Source organism: Pelodiscus sinensis, chromosome 24 (genome assembly GCF_052426305.1).
Source record: "Pelodiscus sinensis isolate ZL-2025 chromosome 24, ASM5242630v1, whole genome shotgun sequence".
NCBI classification, from domain to species: Eukaryota; Metazoa; Chordata; order Testudines; family Trionychidae; genus Pelodiscus; species Pelodiscus sinensis.
The window spans coordinates 13,859,442-13,878,450 of record NC_143075.1 but is presented as its reverse complement, the minus strand read 5'-3'; the positions used below and the strand labels follow the sequence as shown (position 1 = coordinate 13,878,450).

General features: G+C 38.6%; 1 protein-coding gene across 21 annotated transcripts in view; it reads right to left on the bottom strand.

The window, feature by feature from the left end:
• The window catches only part of KIF1B (kinesin family member 1B), a 167,234-nt gene that overhangs the window by 51,058 nt on the left and 97,167 nt on the right, over positions 1-19,009 (bottom strand). For 13 of the 21 annotated variants that reach the window (XM_075906759.2, XM_075906764.2, XM_075906766.2 and 10 more), the window contains 5 exons: positions 18,300-18,372; positions 3,572-3,668; positions 2,435-2,583; positions 1,651-1,829; positions 570-707 (listed from right to left, as the gene is read on the bottom strand). In XM_075906759.2, the coding sequence (XP_075762874.2) occupies positions 570-707; positions 1,651-1,829; positions 2,435-2,583; positions 3,572-3,668; positions 18,300-18,372 (636 nt within the window). Of the gene's footprint in view, positions 1-569; positions 708-1,650; positions 1,830-2,434; positions 2,584-3,571; positions 3,669-11,794; positions 13,945-18,299; positions 18,373-19,009 lie in introns of those variants that run through there. The other 8 variants (XM_075906752.2, XM_075906758.2, XM_075906755.2 and 5 more) reach the window with 2 other exon arrangements.

Genomic DNA, 19,009 nt, shown 5'->3' with positions numbered 1-19,009 from the left:
TATATACACTTATTTAGTGTTCTAGTTAGCTCACTTAGCATAGCAAAAGTTTATATATCCATTACAAGGCAATTTAAAAAAAGGAGGGGGGGGAGTAACAACATCATACACTCTAATCTCTAAGTTCTCCTCTCACTAGGTGAAAAAATCTTTCCAGAAAGGACAGCAAAACTGCTTTGTTACATCCACACAAGGCCCTCAAGCTCTACACCAGATTTCCCTTGGTATTTCCACAAGTCTTCTCTTCCAGAGTGCTCCTCCTGCAACTTCACATAACACTTTACTAGTTACTCCAATCCCTTCCTTTTAGAAATAAAGCTCAAGTCTGATCAAGGGTGAATTCAAAATATTTATGCTTTAAAAGCTTGTATCTGCATCCAGAAAGTTTTAGGCATCATTTCCTGCTTCTTACCTGTGTTTTGGTGATGCACAACAATTAGATCCAGAAGTTGGACCGTTAATCTTGAGACCTCACATACATGGCTGATATGACTACACAGCCTAAAACCCCATTGAAAGTCATGGTTTGTCGAGACAGAGATGAACAGGAGAAAAATGTCATCATGTACCTTCCAACCAGCTTGAACCAATGGAATCGATCGTAGAAGGGGTCACTACCAGTCATTGTGCTCTCGTTCTCATCCTGGCTGTTGGATGCCATTTCTCCAGCCCTGTCATACATCTCCCGCATCAGCTCTAATCTCTGCCTACACAGCAAAAGAAGTTCCCATGAAAATTAATGACAAGCGAAAGAAGCCATAAGATTTTGCTTCTAAAGTATGAATGAGCACATTAGTATAGCGGTGCTGTGGTCATTTTTTCCTGAAGGAGCAGGCATGCTACAGGGACAGAATAAAGTATTGTCCAAAAATAGGCAAGGGAAAGGGAGACAGGCAAGGGAAAGGGAGACAAAGGAGAAGAGCCATTTGTCTCTAATGTACCAATGCTCTATCACATTGTTAGGGGTCACTGTACTGTAGGAGATGGCATCTTCTGGAAGAAATGCCAAAAACATACCAATCAAGACAAATAAATATCCCTTGATTCTTTTCCCAAAAATAGGTTGAGCCCTGAGGCTTTGGTCAAATTCAAGCTTCAGTAATTACCATCTGCCTCCAAATTGCCCCCGCAATTTCAAATGGGCACGTTCTATACTTTCTGCACTGAACCAATGTATTGTGTTGGTGTATGCTATTAAATAGCTGTCAAAATTCACTCAAAAAGAGGATGCATTTTAGAACTAAGCAAAGCGATCCCACTACAGACCACAAGCATGAAGAGTATTATTTCAAGTTGGTTTCAAAATCTTTGGATTATATTCTACAAGTGTAAAAATTAATTGCTGAAGAATCTATAGTCACACACACAAATAGGGAATTTTGGGATACTTTCTGCACACTGCACAAGAATGAAGAAAACCACTACCTCAGACTTGAAGTGGTTAAATTTTGGGAGGTTTTTCTAGGAGCAGATCTCCGTTATTGAAGTTTTACCTTTCAATTGTTTCTCAGTAGTGGAGTTATGTAAAGCAGAAAAGAATGAGTTCGAGACTAAGTGGAGGGAACATAGATTAAGGCAGTGAGATGATTTGGGACAAGTTTAGAGAGACCTTGCATGAAAAAACCCTAGTAATTTTTAATTAGACCCTACTTGAGTTTCTCCAAGGACCAGTAATGTGTCGCTCCATTCTTCAGATCCTGGACTTCCACAGCCACCACTGTCCGAGGAAAAGGTCTGTTGTTCCGAGCCTTCTCTGCTTCAGTGGGCAGCAGTTCGGGGGGCAGAGGGGAATAGAGCGTGTCAGTCAGCAGAACAAACTGAAACTGCACCTTAATGGAGAAAAACAAATATATGAATAGAAATCAGACACAGGATGGCTTCTATTAAAATCTAGTAGCAAGAATGCTCCCAAAAGCCTCATTAAAATGAAAGAGGGACCCACCTACGCAAAAGGAAGAAACAACTTGATTTTTATCTCTGAGAACAGCACTAATTTTACATCAAAACTTTTAGGGAACAGGCTGACAGTCTAATAGCAGCATATAATATTGCCATGTCGGGCATCTCGATTTAGCCTTCACTTTTGGGTAAGATGAACAACCCAACGTGGAGTTAAGGTGAAAAAGAAAAGGGGAAAAAGAAAAGGGATCTTATTTCTAACATGGCCTTTAAAGGATAACTGCAACAAGGCTGGGGAACCATCACAGTAGAGATGATGTACACAAGAATCAACTGAAAGAAATACAAATTTAGTACTGTCATCTGAATAACAGTAAAGCCTCAAAGCACTTTTCATACCAAATAGGAACCAAATGATATGCTGGGTTAAAGTCAAGAAAATGAAGTATAATATATTGAAGCAGGATCAGTACATAGATGTCTATGTGGTCCATTAAAAAAAAAAAAAAAAAAAAACGACAAAAAAAACCCTTACCTTCTTCTTTAATTCCACGCTGATGGCATTGGCCTCTTTCAGATAGACTGCATTCCCCCAGAGCTGGTCCCTTAATGAAGTGAATTGGTGAAATTTCCATTTTCTGAATGCCCACTGGGCCAGTTCATATTCATGCTGAGTCCAGGGCACTGAGGAAAAGCAAAGGAACAGCTTAGTCAAATATAATGATTTTCTCCCAACACACCCACTCAGACAGATCTTCATTTTCATGTGAAATTCTGAATGCCAGCACTGAAAAGAGCACAGAAAGGAGACAGGCTGTACTCAATGTGCAGTGAGTAACTAGCTCTGATCTTCCATTCCAAAATGCTGGAAGCTTAACCTATAAAGTATTTTGAGTAGCTAGCTAGACCCAAACCCTAAGCTTCAGTTACCTGATTTATTGCTAAAATGCTAATAAAGAAAAAGCAAATATCAAGGAAGACAATAGTTATGGTCTACATCTGTTGAATCACTTCTCCCTTCCTAGGTTTTCTGTAGCATAGAGAGGAGTTAACAGCATAAAATGCTCTCACACTAAATTCAATCAGGAATATTTAAACAGGCGTCTGGTGAAGACGTTTTATGTCGACGGAACACACTCTCATTGGCATACTAACTCCTCCTTCACAAGAGTGTCTCCTGCTGACACAGTGTTGTGTGGACAGTGTTTAGATGTAACTTACATCACTATGGGGATATCTTGTCTGAACAGTGTAAATTATATCAATTTCAATGATAATGTAGACTAGCCCATAGATTATTAGTGAATCCTAGCTCAAATAAACAAATACTACCTTTGGTTAGGACGTGAGAGCTCTGTGGACTGACACCAAAATATGAAGCCCTTTCAACAAAGGCCACCAACCAAATCTCATTCCTATCCAATAGCTGTTGGGTGGCTTAATAAATTTGAAGGTTCTGGACCAGTTCCTCTGTTTAATGTTCATACAGAACTTATTCTGAAGAGACAGAATTTCAGTTTATCTGGCTGTCAAATTTGCTCTTTTAGAGGGCACCACTACTTTCACAAGCTCCAAAGTTGGTTTTGCATCTTATGGCAAATGTGTCTATTACATCTTTCCTTTGCACCAAAAATTTGGGGACACCCCAAATGGTTTCCAGTCTCAAACTCACCTTCCTCCTCCTCCTCCTCTTCCTCTTCTGTCATCTCAGCAGCTAGGGAACGCGTCTCAACCTGCTTCTGCAAGGCCTGCAGTTTACTCTCATAGTCCTGTGGGAAAACAGGAAATACCGTGTAGGAAAAAGACAGACGAAAGTCAAGAGGAGACAGCCAGAGAGAAACACACACTTTAGAAGGAGAGACAGGCACAAGTGGAGAGGAGATATGCAGACACTTCCAATTAACTTTCAAAAAGCTCAGACTTTTCCAAAATAGAATTCAATATCATATTAGGCATCTTGGGAACTTTTCTGTCTAGAGAAGTGGAAAGAAGAAGACAGGGTGTCTGTAAGGCCTGGTCTACACCAGAGGGCCAAGTCAAGCCAAGTTACACAACTCGAGCTATGTAAATAATGTAGCTGGAGTTGATGTGGCTTAGGTCGACGTACCTTATGCTTCTCAATCCGGTGGAGCACTGAAGTCAACAGGAGAGCAATCTGCAATCAATTTAGCAGGTATATAGCAGGCCCGGTAAATGAACCCCAGTGGATCAATTGCTGCAGCATTGATCCGTGGTAAGTGTAGACATATTCTAAGACATACTGGTATTGTCTGCCATGTGTTTTACTTAGTATAAGACCCCCATACACACAATGGTCAGACTGTGGAGGAATTTTTTCGGTGGGAAAGAACACAAATTACAGATGTCCTTTTGACATTCTAAGTTTTAGTTATAATTTACTTAGCTTTGAAAGCAAATTCTGATGAAAGTTCATATTTTGGATGAAGTATGCAAGGGCAATGGAGAACTCCCTGCTTATATACCATCAGGCTGTTGGACAGAGTGGAAAGAAGAGACAAGATTGTGTTCAGATTGCATAGTACTCACTCTTGTGGGGAATTCCCATGTTTTAATTTGCTCCATCCCCTCCTTATTTCATGGTTTGATTTGTTTTACCAGTGAGGAGATATATTCTGTCAGTAGCCAAGGAGTCATGTACATGGAGCTACTTAACTAGCAGTTTGCCAAATGTCTTATGTTCCTACACTTGCAATTTATATCTCCACTAAATATTCTGCCAGTAGTGGTCATGAAAAGAATTGTGTTGAAATAAAAAAAATATATGGATTAATATCCAGAAGCCATGACTGAGTCAGGTGGGTACTTTAGGGAATGCCAAGGAGATAACACTGCCAGGAGCCTGTGTCATTGTGTATTCCACAAGTGGACAGTTCTCTTTTTATCTACTTGTGTACACATTAATTTTCCTTGAACATACACAGTTCAGCCTTACTCTATTAGACTGTCATATGATATATGAGGGTTTGACACAACTGTGTGCACCTCTCCCATTGTAACTATGTACCCTTACTGAAAAATAGCTTTGGGGTGTGCTGTGTTTTGTTTGTTTTAAGGAAAAAGAGCAGCTTTGAAGAAGAGCATTTAAAATGGTACCGTAATTGGTACTTTTGTTTCTAAATTGGTGGATGTTTTGTAAAAGAAGAGGAAAGCGGTAAGAAATTAGGTAATTTATAGGAGCTTGGTAAAATCAGCTACAGTGTTCAAGCCTGGTTGTAATAAATAGTTCTGCTTTGGAACCAACAAGTGATTTGTGGTGGAGAAAACAAGTAAAAACTTTTCACAGTCAAGGGTAAATTCATTTTATGACCTCATAAGAGGAAGGCAAAATTAAAGAGGTCTCTTACCTAAAAGTAGCAACACTATTAACATGTTTTCAGGACTGGAACTATCATTCAACCTCACACTACTCAAAAATGAGGATGATTAAGGGATTACATACCCCACTTTAACACCACATTATATACAGTATAAATATACACACACACCCTAACATACACAGAAGTTCCATCTTATTGTGGAGGTAGGAGAAAAACAGATGAGTAGAATCCAGATGAGTGTTTCATCAGAAGAAACTTTCACAAATTATGAATTTATTGGTTCCTAATCAGAGGTCAAAGTCATCCTGGTTATTTTTTAATTATAATGGAATTGCATGAACAAAGATCAGATCTGGGAGCATTAAGTATACAGAGCCAAACAAGGCAGGAATATGATCAGATAGGGAGCACTCAACTTAGGTGAACAGCAGTTCACAGTCTATCTACAATAAGTTTTGAGGGAAAATTATTCCTGAATGACTCCACATGTGAACACTCTTATTGCAAAATAAGAGTCTTTGGTCATCTTGAAAATAAATTAAGCTAAACAGAAACATGGAGCTCTTATTCCAGAATAACAGCATCCACACATGACAAACCCTGAATTTTTCTGCCTTCATCCTCCCTCTAGCAGCACTTTGGCCACTCCCAGCCTCCTCCAAAAAAGCTTTTTTGGAAGCTAACCCCCAATAACATTAGATACATCAATATGAGAGAATTAAAATGCAGTGGTTTAAGAGACTCTAGTTGTACATGAAGTAAAACTGACTTCAAAATTGTATGCATGACTGGAGCATACAAAAGGATCATTTCTGGATCTCCTGAAAGCTGAAGATAACCACCCGCCCTCCCATCAAGGCATGGTGACCCCTTTTTACTGCTGTGAGCTGTGTACTTCAACCATTGTCTATTTCAAGGCCTTTTTAAAACCTCCAGTTCTCAACTCAGCTCTGCCCCAGATCTCAGAACTCATTTGTTTTTAAATGATATTTTCTAGTATATCAATGGGACATTAATTTAATCCACAGGGTTTTTATGTAGGGATAAAGAGCAAATGCACACCAATACTTTCTGGAAGAATTTCTGCAGACATTTAGATTGCATTTCAAACTTCAGGAGCTTCAGGTGGAAGCCGAGTTAGTCTGTTACAGAAAACAACAACAAATGGTCTGGTAGCACTTTATAGACTAAAGTGTTAATCTATAAAGTGCTACCAGACCATTTGTTGTTTTTATTTCAAACTTCTTTAGTCCATAATCCAAAATCCTAGAATTCATTCTTTCCCTTAGTGCATTTCTTTCAATGCAACATTCTAAACTCTTCTTGTTATGAAAGTGACAGCGCTGCACTGTTCCCCATTTCAATCAGGCAAAATACACACACCTCAATGTTACATTGTTTTAAGCCAACTGAAAGAAACAAAATTCTTCAGGCTTATTTATACTGACCCACCCAGGAAACTTAATCCAAATTAACTAACCTGAATGAACTTTGAGTGCCCTGTATACACAAGACCCTAGTTAAGCTAAACATCTCGTGCAGCCACAATATGTTGAGATCAAGCAATCACATCTCTCAGAGAAGGGTCATACGAGGTCAGTATGCTGATGGAAGAATGGAGCAGGCAGAAGCAGGAAAAAGTGTACTTTAGAATTCCAGCAGGTGGCACTGTTCCCACAAAGTGATGGCAATAGCTCCCACAGCTTTGGGGCTAAAACCATTTGGTCTTTGTATCTGGACCATATTTAAACTCCTTGTTTTTATTTGAAATTTCAGTAGAATAAAATTGCCACATTCTTTCCAGTAGGGTCTGCATTTCAGGGAGGGATGAAGAGACTTCTGTATTGTTGGGGAGTCTGTTTACTAATTATCCCTTTGAAGTAAGGGCGGGAGTAACTTTGATAGCAACTCAGAGCACCTAGAACTCATTGAATAGCATTTCAACATATGGCATCTGTCTTCTACAGATCAAGTTCTTCCCTTCCACTCCCCATGACAGCACCACCACTGTCACCTAAAACTCATATAGGAGCAGTGAGGTGACTAATGGGAGAACAAACAAATCTGTCCAATAGTCCATTGTGAAGGGTAGGAGTCATATGTTTCTAGACTTGGTCTGGAGCTTTTGGTGCCAAACAATGTGAAGATTAAATTTTGGTGGTCTCCTGCATTTCTATTTACAAGGCAGAGGGGTTGTGATAAGCAGAATCCAAGGAAGATGCATTTTAGGCAGTGCTTACAATAGCGATGCATTTCCCATCAACTCCTTAAGTATCCCTTAAAAGCAGAATCTTTGAGCTGGCTCTTTTAGAGAAGCTAAAAGGTTGCTGGAAAGAAGGGCTCGACCATCTGAAGTGTTACATCACAACATATTCGGTCAATACCCTAGTATAAAAATATTTGGATATGGTAAGGGCAGAGTAATATCTTGTCTCCCCTTTTCTGTATTGTCCCTCTTTTTTAATGTAGACTAAAAACAAAAATATTTTAAAAATACCTAGATAACGTGAACATGTTCAGATATGTAACTCCCCTCCTCCATCCTACAAAAATAAACTTTTTTTTTAAAATTAACTAATGAAATGTACCTGCCCTAGTCTAAGAAATAGTCTTACAAGATATAACTGTTTCCTGGCAACTGGCAGCACCCTAGCATTAAAGCCACCAGGCAGCTTGACTTTCAACAGTGAATATAGAAGGATGAATAGTCACCTTGATTTCAGACAGTGTGATGGGACAGCTGAGTTTCACTATTGGTCACAGACTTTTTTAAACAATGGAAAGATATTCAGGCAAAGTGATACTTTATCTGAGTGGTAACTTAACTAAAAAACCGTGCAGTATAATAAAAACCAGTACAGACTAGAAAAATCCTTAACTTTTTATTTTCAAATGTGCAATGGCTTTGGTTTTTTTTGAAAACATACCTCAGTGGGGTTTGCTGGTCTAAGAACATATCATAGTACAGACATGACTCTCCTGAATTTGTGAGCCTTATTCTTTCAGAGTAGCAAGACAGGCTTCCCTATTCCTTAGTCTAAAGGGAACTGTGAATACCCTGCTTATGCTTCTTCAGAATTTAAATCAATGGCATCAACAGTGCAACTGTAATAAGAAAGATTACAGCTCATATCCTTCCTGCATTGTAAATGAAGTTTTATAATGAGTGGTAGTAGATGCAAATGGGGTCCCTGTCCAAGAATAAATTAAGATACATGTAATTTTATATGGGCCAGTTTAGGGAACAACTGAAGGAGGAAGAAATTTTCAACTGACACCACCCACTTTAGTGAATTCAAGAAAAAAAAAATCAGAAAGACTATATGCTAAAGTTTTGTGCTACTGAATATTTCAGTCTCAGAGATAACAAACACTTACAAGAGTATTTCAGAGTTTATTGAAAGAGCACTTGTTACAATACAAATCAACTCAGCTATTCATGAGGCAAGCATTTGCTGTCAAGACATAATATTTTTAACAAGTGAACTTGACAGATTTGAAAAAAAAAATCTCAATTTCACTGGAAGGAGATTCACTCTCTCCTGCAGAGAAACAGTGGGCAAACATGGTTCTTTCATCTGTCAGTTCTTAAAGTAGTTCACAGACAAGTATTTTAGTTTTAAAAATTCACAACTTACAAGAATGAATGGGGAGGAGGATACTGAAAATGTTCATAACACTCATACAAAGATCTCCCCCTAATCTGACAGATTTAAATCAGATAGCCTGAAAAAGTAAGGCATTTCCCTCCCACCCTCCTAAATCCCCAGTGAGATTCTAAGGATAAGAAAACCCCTCAACACTAAGGCACTGGTGAACTTGAGTCAGCTGCCAACAAAGAAAACAGATTGTTAGCCCTTTACAATTAACATACTGAAAAGGCACCTGCATCATGGATGTTGCATTTTTCCATTATCATGAAAGCTTTTTCACCTCTTATAGGAAATCAACAGATTTAGTGCTTCTTAACTCCATTGCTATTATAGAATGGGATAATAGTTTTTTAAGTTTCACCTTACATTGTTTGTAATAGCCTCTTAAAAGCTCAAAAATAAGCCAGCTTCCTCTGCCCAATTTGGACTCCATTTGGCAATTCCAGTATTTTACTCTTTTGGAGTCATACAGCAAAACTAAGAAGCAATTTACCCCTATCTTTGCTACCATATCTTTAATATCAGAAAGAATGTGGATAGCTTCAGAATAGCATTTACTAGGTAACAGATGCAGAATCCAAACCAACCAAAGTGTTTTTCTAGCACTGCAACAAAAATCACTGAGTCTTTAATATAATAGGGCAAACAGAATGAGGGGTTTAAAGGCATTCCCTTCATCAGCTTTTTGGAGCCAAGGACAATATTTCTTTAGAGGTAATTTTAAACCAACACACGGTGACAAGATTTTTGTTTAAAGTCTGGGATTTAAACATCAAATTAGTATATGATTTTTTCATATTTCAAAATACATACTTGAATGTATTTCAAAAAATAATTGCACACTGCATATTCCTGCATACCTCAGCTAGGGGCTATTTTTGCATAGGTTACTGAAAAGGAGAAGCAAACACAAACAGATGGTGCACACAAAAAATAGACTTGTTGGGTCTCTCCTTGTGCCTGGCTCCTATCCAGGATAATCTCTGTTTGGCTGAAACGTTCCATATGAAGGCACATAGGAATTTCCCCAGATACTCATTGTTTCCATTTCTCCTGCTTTTCATAGAACAGAGCAGGTTGCAAGAAATTTGAATAAGATGGCAGAGGAACAAATTATATCACTTATAATAGCCAAATAGTAGGAATTGGTCAAATTATTTACACAATTTTATAGTAATGGTACAGGATAAGGTTATTTGCAACCCAAAATAAATTACAAGAGGGTTGACTCAAGCTGGAAGAACAGTGTTGCCTTTTTATAGGGCTTCCTTGCTTTGAAGGATCAGGGTTATTTTTTAAAACCATAATGTTTCTGTTGTTCAGGTACACTGAAATATGGAATCACAATTTTGGACAGAAAATTAATCTAGTCATCAGTTTGGAGTAGTGTGGGGAGGAAGGAATACTCTTGAGCTTCCTAATTCCCAAAGATCATAATTAGCATTCCTTGTAAGATGTGTGCTTATGTGGCCTCTTAGGAGAGATTTAAATGCCACCCTGATGATTAGCAGAGCACTCTCAGCTAGGTTTTTTGTTTCTACTGGTGGTGCACATTCACACAACTCGGTGCACATAAAAAATTTATTCTGTGTACCAATGGAAAAAAATCCACACATGGATGGAAAAGATTAGAGGGAACACTGATCATAATGTGATAGGAAACATTCGTGTGACTGCAGTGTTGAGACTTGCATGATTGATATCAAAGTAGTAAGTCTCTGGTTGCAATTTAACTGTGGAGTTACAACGAGCACACTTGAAATAAAGGAATAAAACATGTAGGCAAGAAAGAACAAAAGAGGTAAGTGGCAGACAATTTCTACTCATTTATAGCTATGCTGAAACATGTAGAAGTAAAATGTTACCAATAGGGCTTATGCTTAAACAAAAGGGAAATGACCTAAAGTAGTAAAAATCAAGGTTATCTGTGCAACAAAGCACAAGTCATTTAACTGTACAAATGTAGCAATGTGATCCAACCACACTAAATCGGCCATAAATACTTAAGTTCATTCTAAAAATTGCATTCAGGTTAAACCTTATAGTAAACCAAGTTTCCCCCAAAGATTTAGATTTTTCTTTAAAAAAACGGAGTCCAAAAGCAACTTAAGTAAATAAACATTAAGAGTATGTGTTCAAAGACAAAGAAACAAGTCCTATAGTTAAAAGTAGCACTTCCTAATAAAGATAACTCCAAAAATCCACAAACCTAGTTCTTAGTCACATAGCATCTGCTTTGTTACTTACTATTTTTAGTGTCATTTGTTTTGTGAGATCTGAAGTAGAATCACAGGGTATGCAAGTGTGTATGTTGTTTTCATTTGTAAACTTAGGTACCTTTGTTCATGATACACATTAAAAATGCTGTTCCTAAACAGTACTTTTCTGAGGATGCAGAATAAAGGAAGACAAACATGATTTCTCTTTAAAGTGACAGATTGGTTCAAAGACTTGAAAGAGCTGAGCAATCTGAAACCATAAGGCACTAGAATGAAGTTTCATGTAAAATAAATCAGTTCTCTAGCCCTCTTTTCTCTGCCCCCTCCAATTCAGGGTAGTATTCTAAATCCTCAGAACAGCACCTCTCAGGCTGAAAACCTGAATATACCAGTGGAAGAAAATCTGCTCACTGCCTTTTTACTGCACCAAGAAAAGTTAAAAAAAAAAAAAAAAAGCACATTTCTGTTTAGTAAGTGATAACTAAAAACCCATTATAATACAGAAATGCTAGAAATAAGAAAGGTTATTTCAATGCATGGGATTCTGGTCATACATACACTCCTTCTTATAAACCGTTTCAGGCAGCTTTCTACCAGCATGGCAATTTTATACCTGGTGTTATAATGAAACTAGGCAGGAGTGCAAAAGGCATGGTGTACTCTAAAAAGGGAAGGGACAGGAAAGGGGAGGGGAGAGAAAGGGTCAAGTGTACAATTAGCTGTTGTAAATTTCTGTAAAGGACATAGCACATCTAGAAAAAGTAACATTGTCTTGTCAGCAGACAGCTTTTGGTTTACCAATAATTATTTTAAAACAGGTTAGGAGGTGGAAAGTAAATTGGACTGAAGAGCCAGAGTTGAGCTTACAATACAGATGGTCTGTTTCTTCATTTCTAACCAAAGGTCACAAAAATATGCAACACTGTAAACTAGATTCCTCTTTTGATTGTCTATATAAACCCAGAGGAGGGAGGCAGCTCTTTATATATTCCAGACAGTATTTTCCATTTTAGAAAAATACTCCAGGACAAAAAAAAATAAAGAAGGTACATAAGCTAGTATGGTACCCTCTTTTCCACAGTCTTTTAGTCAAGAAAGGGGTCTCAATATTTTCCACAATATTTCTCCAAAATCTTGACATTTGCACCATGATTCCTAAGCAAAACGGATGTGTTAAAATACCAGTATCTCGTGTTTTGTATATCAAGTCACTCAAGTTCTAGTTGACTAGTTGAAACCCAAGGTAGATAGATGGTGGTCAAAATTATCCCAACCCAATACTTCTGAGTAAGCAAGCACCCCCATTTCTACAGTGAATCATACTGTAGTTTCTCTACCAGCTTTAAGGTTTGGTGCAGAGAACTGTCGTCTCATCCGTGGAGGTGTCACAAACTGCTCATAATGGCTAGGCCCATTCATCTGTTTTGGGTAGATGTTAACAACATTGTCCTCTGTATTGACACCACTGTTGTGACTGCAATAGGGTTGGTGGTGCTGGTGGATGTGGCGTTTCTGCTGAAAAGTCTGGAGGTCTGGATTCTGGTGCCCATTGTGGGAGTGTAGGGATTCAGAAGAGCCAGAGGTCTGACGGCGCAAGCTTTTCTTACAGCCATTGTTGAGAGAATTGCTTCTCCAGCGTAACTGAGGCGGTGGCTGCTGCTGATTGCTAGACTGTGGCTGAGTGTTTAGCTGTTGACAATTAATCTGGATATGATCTTGACTCCTTTGTGGGCCAGGAAGATTCCAGAGTTGCTGTGGCTCCTGGGAGACAGCTTTGCTACTTCTTTCATTGTTCTCTTCTTTGTTCTCCTTCTCTTCCTCCTTTGGAATTCTAAGCTCAATAACCTCATCCTCTGTGATTATTATGTGAGTGCCTGGACTCCAAGAGTTTCTGTGTTTGGGGTTGCTCTTAAATGGAAACCGGGGCTTACGGTTTTCAGGTGGGATAAATCGGTGAGGCATATTTTGCCGACGGAGCTGTTTGGTGATTTCCTGCTGTTGTAAGTTCTTAAACCGAATTTGCTCTTGCCTCATCCAGCGCAAGCGCCCACGCCTGAAAGCTGGATCATCCTCCATCAATTGGGAAACACGCTCCTCTTTATCAAGCTCATCATTCACAATTTTTTTCAAAGCATTTGCATACTTTTTGTCAGCATCCACCACAGAGTTTGGATTTTTAACTTTAGCAGAATTAGCAGTGGTCGACTGGGCTCTCAACTCTTGGGACCCTATAAGTGGTAAGACCTTCTCCATTTTTAACATCTTATTTCTGAGAACTTTTATTTCCTCATCCTTCATGTTGTTCTGCCTTTTCACTTCCTGCAAAATATCTTCCAATTTGTCTATATGCACTTTGAGGTCATCCACATCAGTTACTCCCTTACCACTGGCCATGGCATCTTCAATCCTCTCATCTCCAACTCCCACAGTATCCCAGACATCCCGGGCAACAGCTCGCCATGAGTCACGCTCATTGGGATCTTTCTTTCCATACATGGCACAAAGCTCTTTCATTTTAACAATGGCCAGTGCCTCAATTTCCTGCCTACTATGCCTGAAGTCATTGAGAGCTACCTCATAGCAGATCTCCTTCACAGCCTGTATCTTCAAGTCTGAGATGGTGACCCATTTGGAGTCTTTGCTAAGGCGCCGGCGTTGTGGTATCTGGTACATTTTAATAGGCTCTCGCTTCTTCCCACTGCTGGGGAGACCACACTTTTTTACAATGGTCTGCAGCTTGCTGGGGGGCAGCTTCTCTCTCAAGGAGGTGATTAGTCTCCAGCTCTCCTCACACGATCTCTTGTCCGAATCATCCCCACTATCAGAGTCTGCATCCTTTGGAAAAACAAAAATCAAGAAGTGGCCCCAAAACAACCAAAATTAAAATTGGAAAAAAAACAAAAAACAAAACAAAAAGCAGGCAAAGAAAACCAAACCAAATAAAAACTAAATAGGACAAACCATACAGACATCTCTCATAACTGAATGAAAGACATGGAACATTTCTGTCAGCCTTTCAGTGCTGTTTCCTTTAAAAAGATCGCCATTCTACTAAAATATACATTTGTAGTTAAATCTACCCAACTTAAAAAAAAATACATCTAATCCAAGTTTGTCCTCTCCTAACCCACGTCCAAAATCTTTCAGAGCCCTGACAAAAACAAGGTGTAAACTGCACCCCCACATATGCTTCAAAGACATGCAATTTCATGCCACACACATTTGCCTTTGTTATTGCTGTTGCTTCTTTCAGAAAATCCTCCCCCAGTGAGTGAACATAACAGCCATCGTAGAATGATGTGATGAGCAGCCAAAGTAAGTCAGGTTAACACTGGTTAGTAATGTTGTATATGGTGCTCGGATGCTTGAGTTTAGAATCCACTTTACTAGAAAAGCAGCCAAAGAAGTGTTAAGAGGATAAGAAAAAAATCAAAACAGAAGCAGCCAATAAGGTAGACGTTAAAAGTACTATAAGTGTCACTAGGATAAGTGAAGATCTTTCATAATCCGAAGAAGACTTGTTACAAGCTAATAGGAAATCCAGAATCAGTGTTTCAAAGGGTTTTTTTTCCATTTGCCACATTGCTGTGTATTTTAAAAGCAATGACAGTCTTGACTGTCTGAAGAGTAGGCATCAGAAGAATGTAGTAGTAACTTTTTAAAACTTTTATCCAAGAAAAATGCTATTTGATACCCAATTTTCTTCCCATCTTCTGCAACCTTAGTGAGCTTTTCACAAATTCCTACCTGCAGTTCCCACACATTTGAAAAGATTTGCAAATGTTTTTGCTTTATTGTTTCAAGTTTTCCAGCAGGGTTTCTAAAGAAGTTACTCTTATTAAATCATTTTATTCAAAAAGTCTAATCAGTTTTCTATAATCTAGGAATGCTTATTTCAGAGAGAATGCCACCAAAACCCAAGTATGTTGATATCCCATATCTACAACCAGAAATTAAGTCTTTAAAAGGTCAGATTTTTAATCCTTTCAGATACCTCTTCAATATATTACCCAAGTTTGGTTTTTCATCTGATTCACTAGAGTCTGTATATCTTTCAAAAGACTGTAAAGAGTCAAGTTTTAGCAAACAAAGTTATATAACATTAAAAATCAGGACCAGCTACAATCTATTACTTTACATGTTAGTCTCTCTAGCTCTGAACCAATGACTGACAATTTAAAAACACTGCTGGAAACAATTCAGCAATGAAGAATGGGGTATTTGTAAAATTTATTCTGCTTCTGGAGAAAATGAGATGAATTTTTAAAGAAAGTTCTGTTCTCCAGGGTCAATAGCTTATTAACACGCGTACTCTTTTGCGACCTTATCTTAAGATTTGTAATACAATTAATTTGGAATATGTTCTTGGTTCAAGTCAGAAAATATCAACAAAAGAACAGTGAATTCATAAAAAAATATAATCTTACAAAAACTCATTATATGGGCTTGGCAGGCAAAATCTAGAGCCTCAAAAGGTAGTGTCTAGCATAATGTGGGATACAGTGGAAATGGAAGACACCCAACAGAAAGGCACTGCATAGGCTACATGAGTTCTAGGATGTATCTAGAAAGAAAAGCTATCATTCATCAGTTTTCATATCACCAAATATATCTACAATATTTCTCTTACAGGTAATAAAAGCATAAAATGAGACACTATGGGGTCATTCTCCTACATGAACTCAATTAACTCTAAACCATTTGGCACAGATACCAATGTCAAAATTCCAAGGGGCTACTTCAAAGGTATGGCTACCTAGGGAATAGCAATCAGATGGAGAGATTATCTAAGAGTAGTACATATACATGTTCACTCCAAATCTGAGTGTAAATTGAGCAAGCCTCATCACTTGGTCATGCAAGCAAGACATCCAAATATAAACTTATAAGATTTCAGCTCAGGAATTGTAATTTTCTATATATATTTGTACAGCTCCTACCCCAACCTGGTTGGCATCTAAGCACCATCACAAAAAAAGTTAACAGCAGCAAGGGACTCCAATCAGGATTAGTGTCAATTTTAGAACAAACAAAAGAAAACATTATTTCACAATAACCAAACTTTGATTTCACTATGGCAGGAGGTCAGGAGTCTGATGCTATGATGATTATAAACACTTACCAGTTACGGATGCTGATCAATGCCCATTCTTCAGAACATTAACCACTTATTTTTAAGAGTTAGGAAGGTATTGACCCTATTGGCCTACAGTCCCACAAGCAATACTGCTGAAATGACCAAATGCACTGAGAGGATTTTCTGGAACACTCGGTATTGGTCATTGCCAAAAGCAGCATAGTGTCCAGATATATCAGTAATCTGATTTATCAACCTTAGTTGGGTACTCAATTTTTAAAGAACTGAGTCACTGAAGATCATTTAGAATAACTTCCAACCTTTTCCCCTTAAGATAAGCAAAAATAAACTGATCTTATAGAAATATCTAATTACCATATTAAATATTCTTCCATATGAATTACACACAGAACAAGGAAATGAACCCTGCTTTACAGCACTTTTACAAATGTAGCCTTGTTTTAAACTGGCTTCAAAATAATTTAAGTTTTGGCATGTCTATTTTAAACACTGTTCCGGCTCTGGGGGTGATCTTCTCCATTCTCGTAGTGCAGTAAAACCTGTGTTATCCGGCACGCTCGGGGATTAGGGCGTTCCGGTTATCTGAGGGTCGCCGGTCGGATGAAAACAGCGTGCTGCTAGGCTACGCTCAGCCTTGTGCCGGCTGGATCAAAGCACCGTGCCCAGCCCTTGGCCGACCAGATCATAGAATACTAGGACTAGAAGGGACCTCGAGAAGTCATCGAGTCCAGTTCCCTGCCCCCATAGCAGATCAAAGCACCGTGCAGCTGCGTCAAGCCCCCGGCTGGCCAGACCAAAGTGCTGTGACTTCCGGGAGAGAAATCTGCAACCACCACTGTTTTAGAATATACCAGATGGCTTCGGAAAGATTAACGGTTAGTAGATTGGCGAACTGTATTAGCATAATAGGAAATTTGCCAGCTTCTAAAGTTTTCTGGATAGTTAAGTGCCAGATAGCGCAGGTTTTACTGTAATCCCTTTTGAAGAAAAACTCTGGGTGGCAGCTCTAAGACTACTGGATTTGGAGCTAATGAAAAGTAATGTTAACTCTCACACAGCTTCCGTCTAGCAAGGAATGGATGTCACAGTATTCCTGGCTCCTCTCTCTGCTCTGGGGAAAGCAGGAAGGGCCTTATGATAAATCCAGAAATCCATTCAACTCTGCCAAAGCTTCCAGGCTCCCAAGTTCTCAGACTCTTCTTAACAGCAAGTTGCAAACCATAAAGTTATTTTCACCAAACTGGGGCAACAGCTAACATTGCCCTTTGGCTAATAATATAATAAAAGCCTACATAAAACAGACTCCGTGCTACTCAGGAAGATCAGAATTGACTGCTGGGCTCAAGTCCTGGTCTTCTGGTTGACAGGAGGTCTGGATACTTCATTTTCCTGTATTCTGTTATATATCTGACTGTATAATCAAGGAATTCCTGCCCCAATCACTAAATAATGAATACTTAAGTTCAAACAGATTTCATTTAGAGGGCTTCCTAGCTATACAGCTGGTATTTTTCCCATGAGTTCAGAAGAATGCAAACTCCCTCACTATACTCCTGAGCTCAATTAGCATTTTGCCATTAAAACCCTTTCAAGGGATTCAGACTTCATGCAGGGAGAGGGAGCAGGGTTAAAACATGCACAGTGCAGCAACATTTTCAGACATTTGTAAAACCTAGCACGAACACAGTCTAGGTGTTTCAGCAGCATAAAATTAATACTTTCTGGTGATCCAAGGCAAATATTTAGAGTTCAAACATTCATAACCACTAATCAAACTATTCAAAAGCAACATCAAAGTACTGACAATAAAGAAATGTCCTCTTATTTACCCCAAGTTACAATTCAGCAATACTGACCTTTCCTTCCGAGTACTGCTTAGTGTCTACAGGTGTATGAATATAATCTCCACATTAAAATAAAGCATGAGCTGTGTCCACTCAGCCATGCTAATTTTTACTACTGTAGATACAGAGTGAGGGGAAGGAACAACTGCTTTATACGGACAACCCAAGCAAATTTCCTGGACTTTAGGGTTTAAGACAGCAGTTCACCTTTGACAACAGTACTGTTAACCAAAAGAATTGAAACCTACCAGCCTTTGCTGCTCCAACAAGAGATCTGCTTCCTCCTTCTCCTTCTTGTACAAAATTTCCATTTCTTGTAACCTGGAAGAAAAAAAAAAACCATAGGAGATGTAGCAGCAGCCACAGACTACTTTTTGTGTTAATGTTACTCTGTCTACAGAATCTGTTAAGTAACAAGGATAAAAGTAAGTTTGAGGCCTACATGTGAATGTCAATACAAAAGCATGTCAACTACTATTCTTTCTGCCTCCTTCAAACAACACTTTTCTGTTCACTTGGAATGAGAATTACCCTAGACCTCTGATCCCAAGAATCTGACCTAATCTGTTCCACTGTTGCCTAAATTAGTGACTATACTTTCTGAAATGTACAAAAAGCCTTATTATCACACCCACTGTTACTAGTTTGTGTATTAAACAGTTAGAATTATTAGTGACCATGGAGTTTAGTTTCCTCCAAATATAAAACAAGAAGTCGTCTCAGTTAACAGAGGACCATTCTGGTCCTCTTACCCCCTTATGAACAGATAACTTGGTGGAAGCAAAAAAACTGGAGAAGTCACAATTTGTATAACTTTCCAGCATTCCTTCTTTGTCAATTTAAGAACAGCTGTGTCAAGAGACCATCCCAATTGCTTCCCTTATATTCCCAGCTTTGGCCATAAATTTCATGTTTAGGGGACATAGGAGTCCACTTCTTTAAAACTAGCCAATTAGCC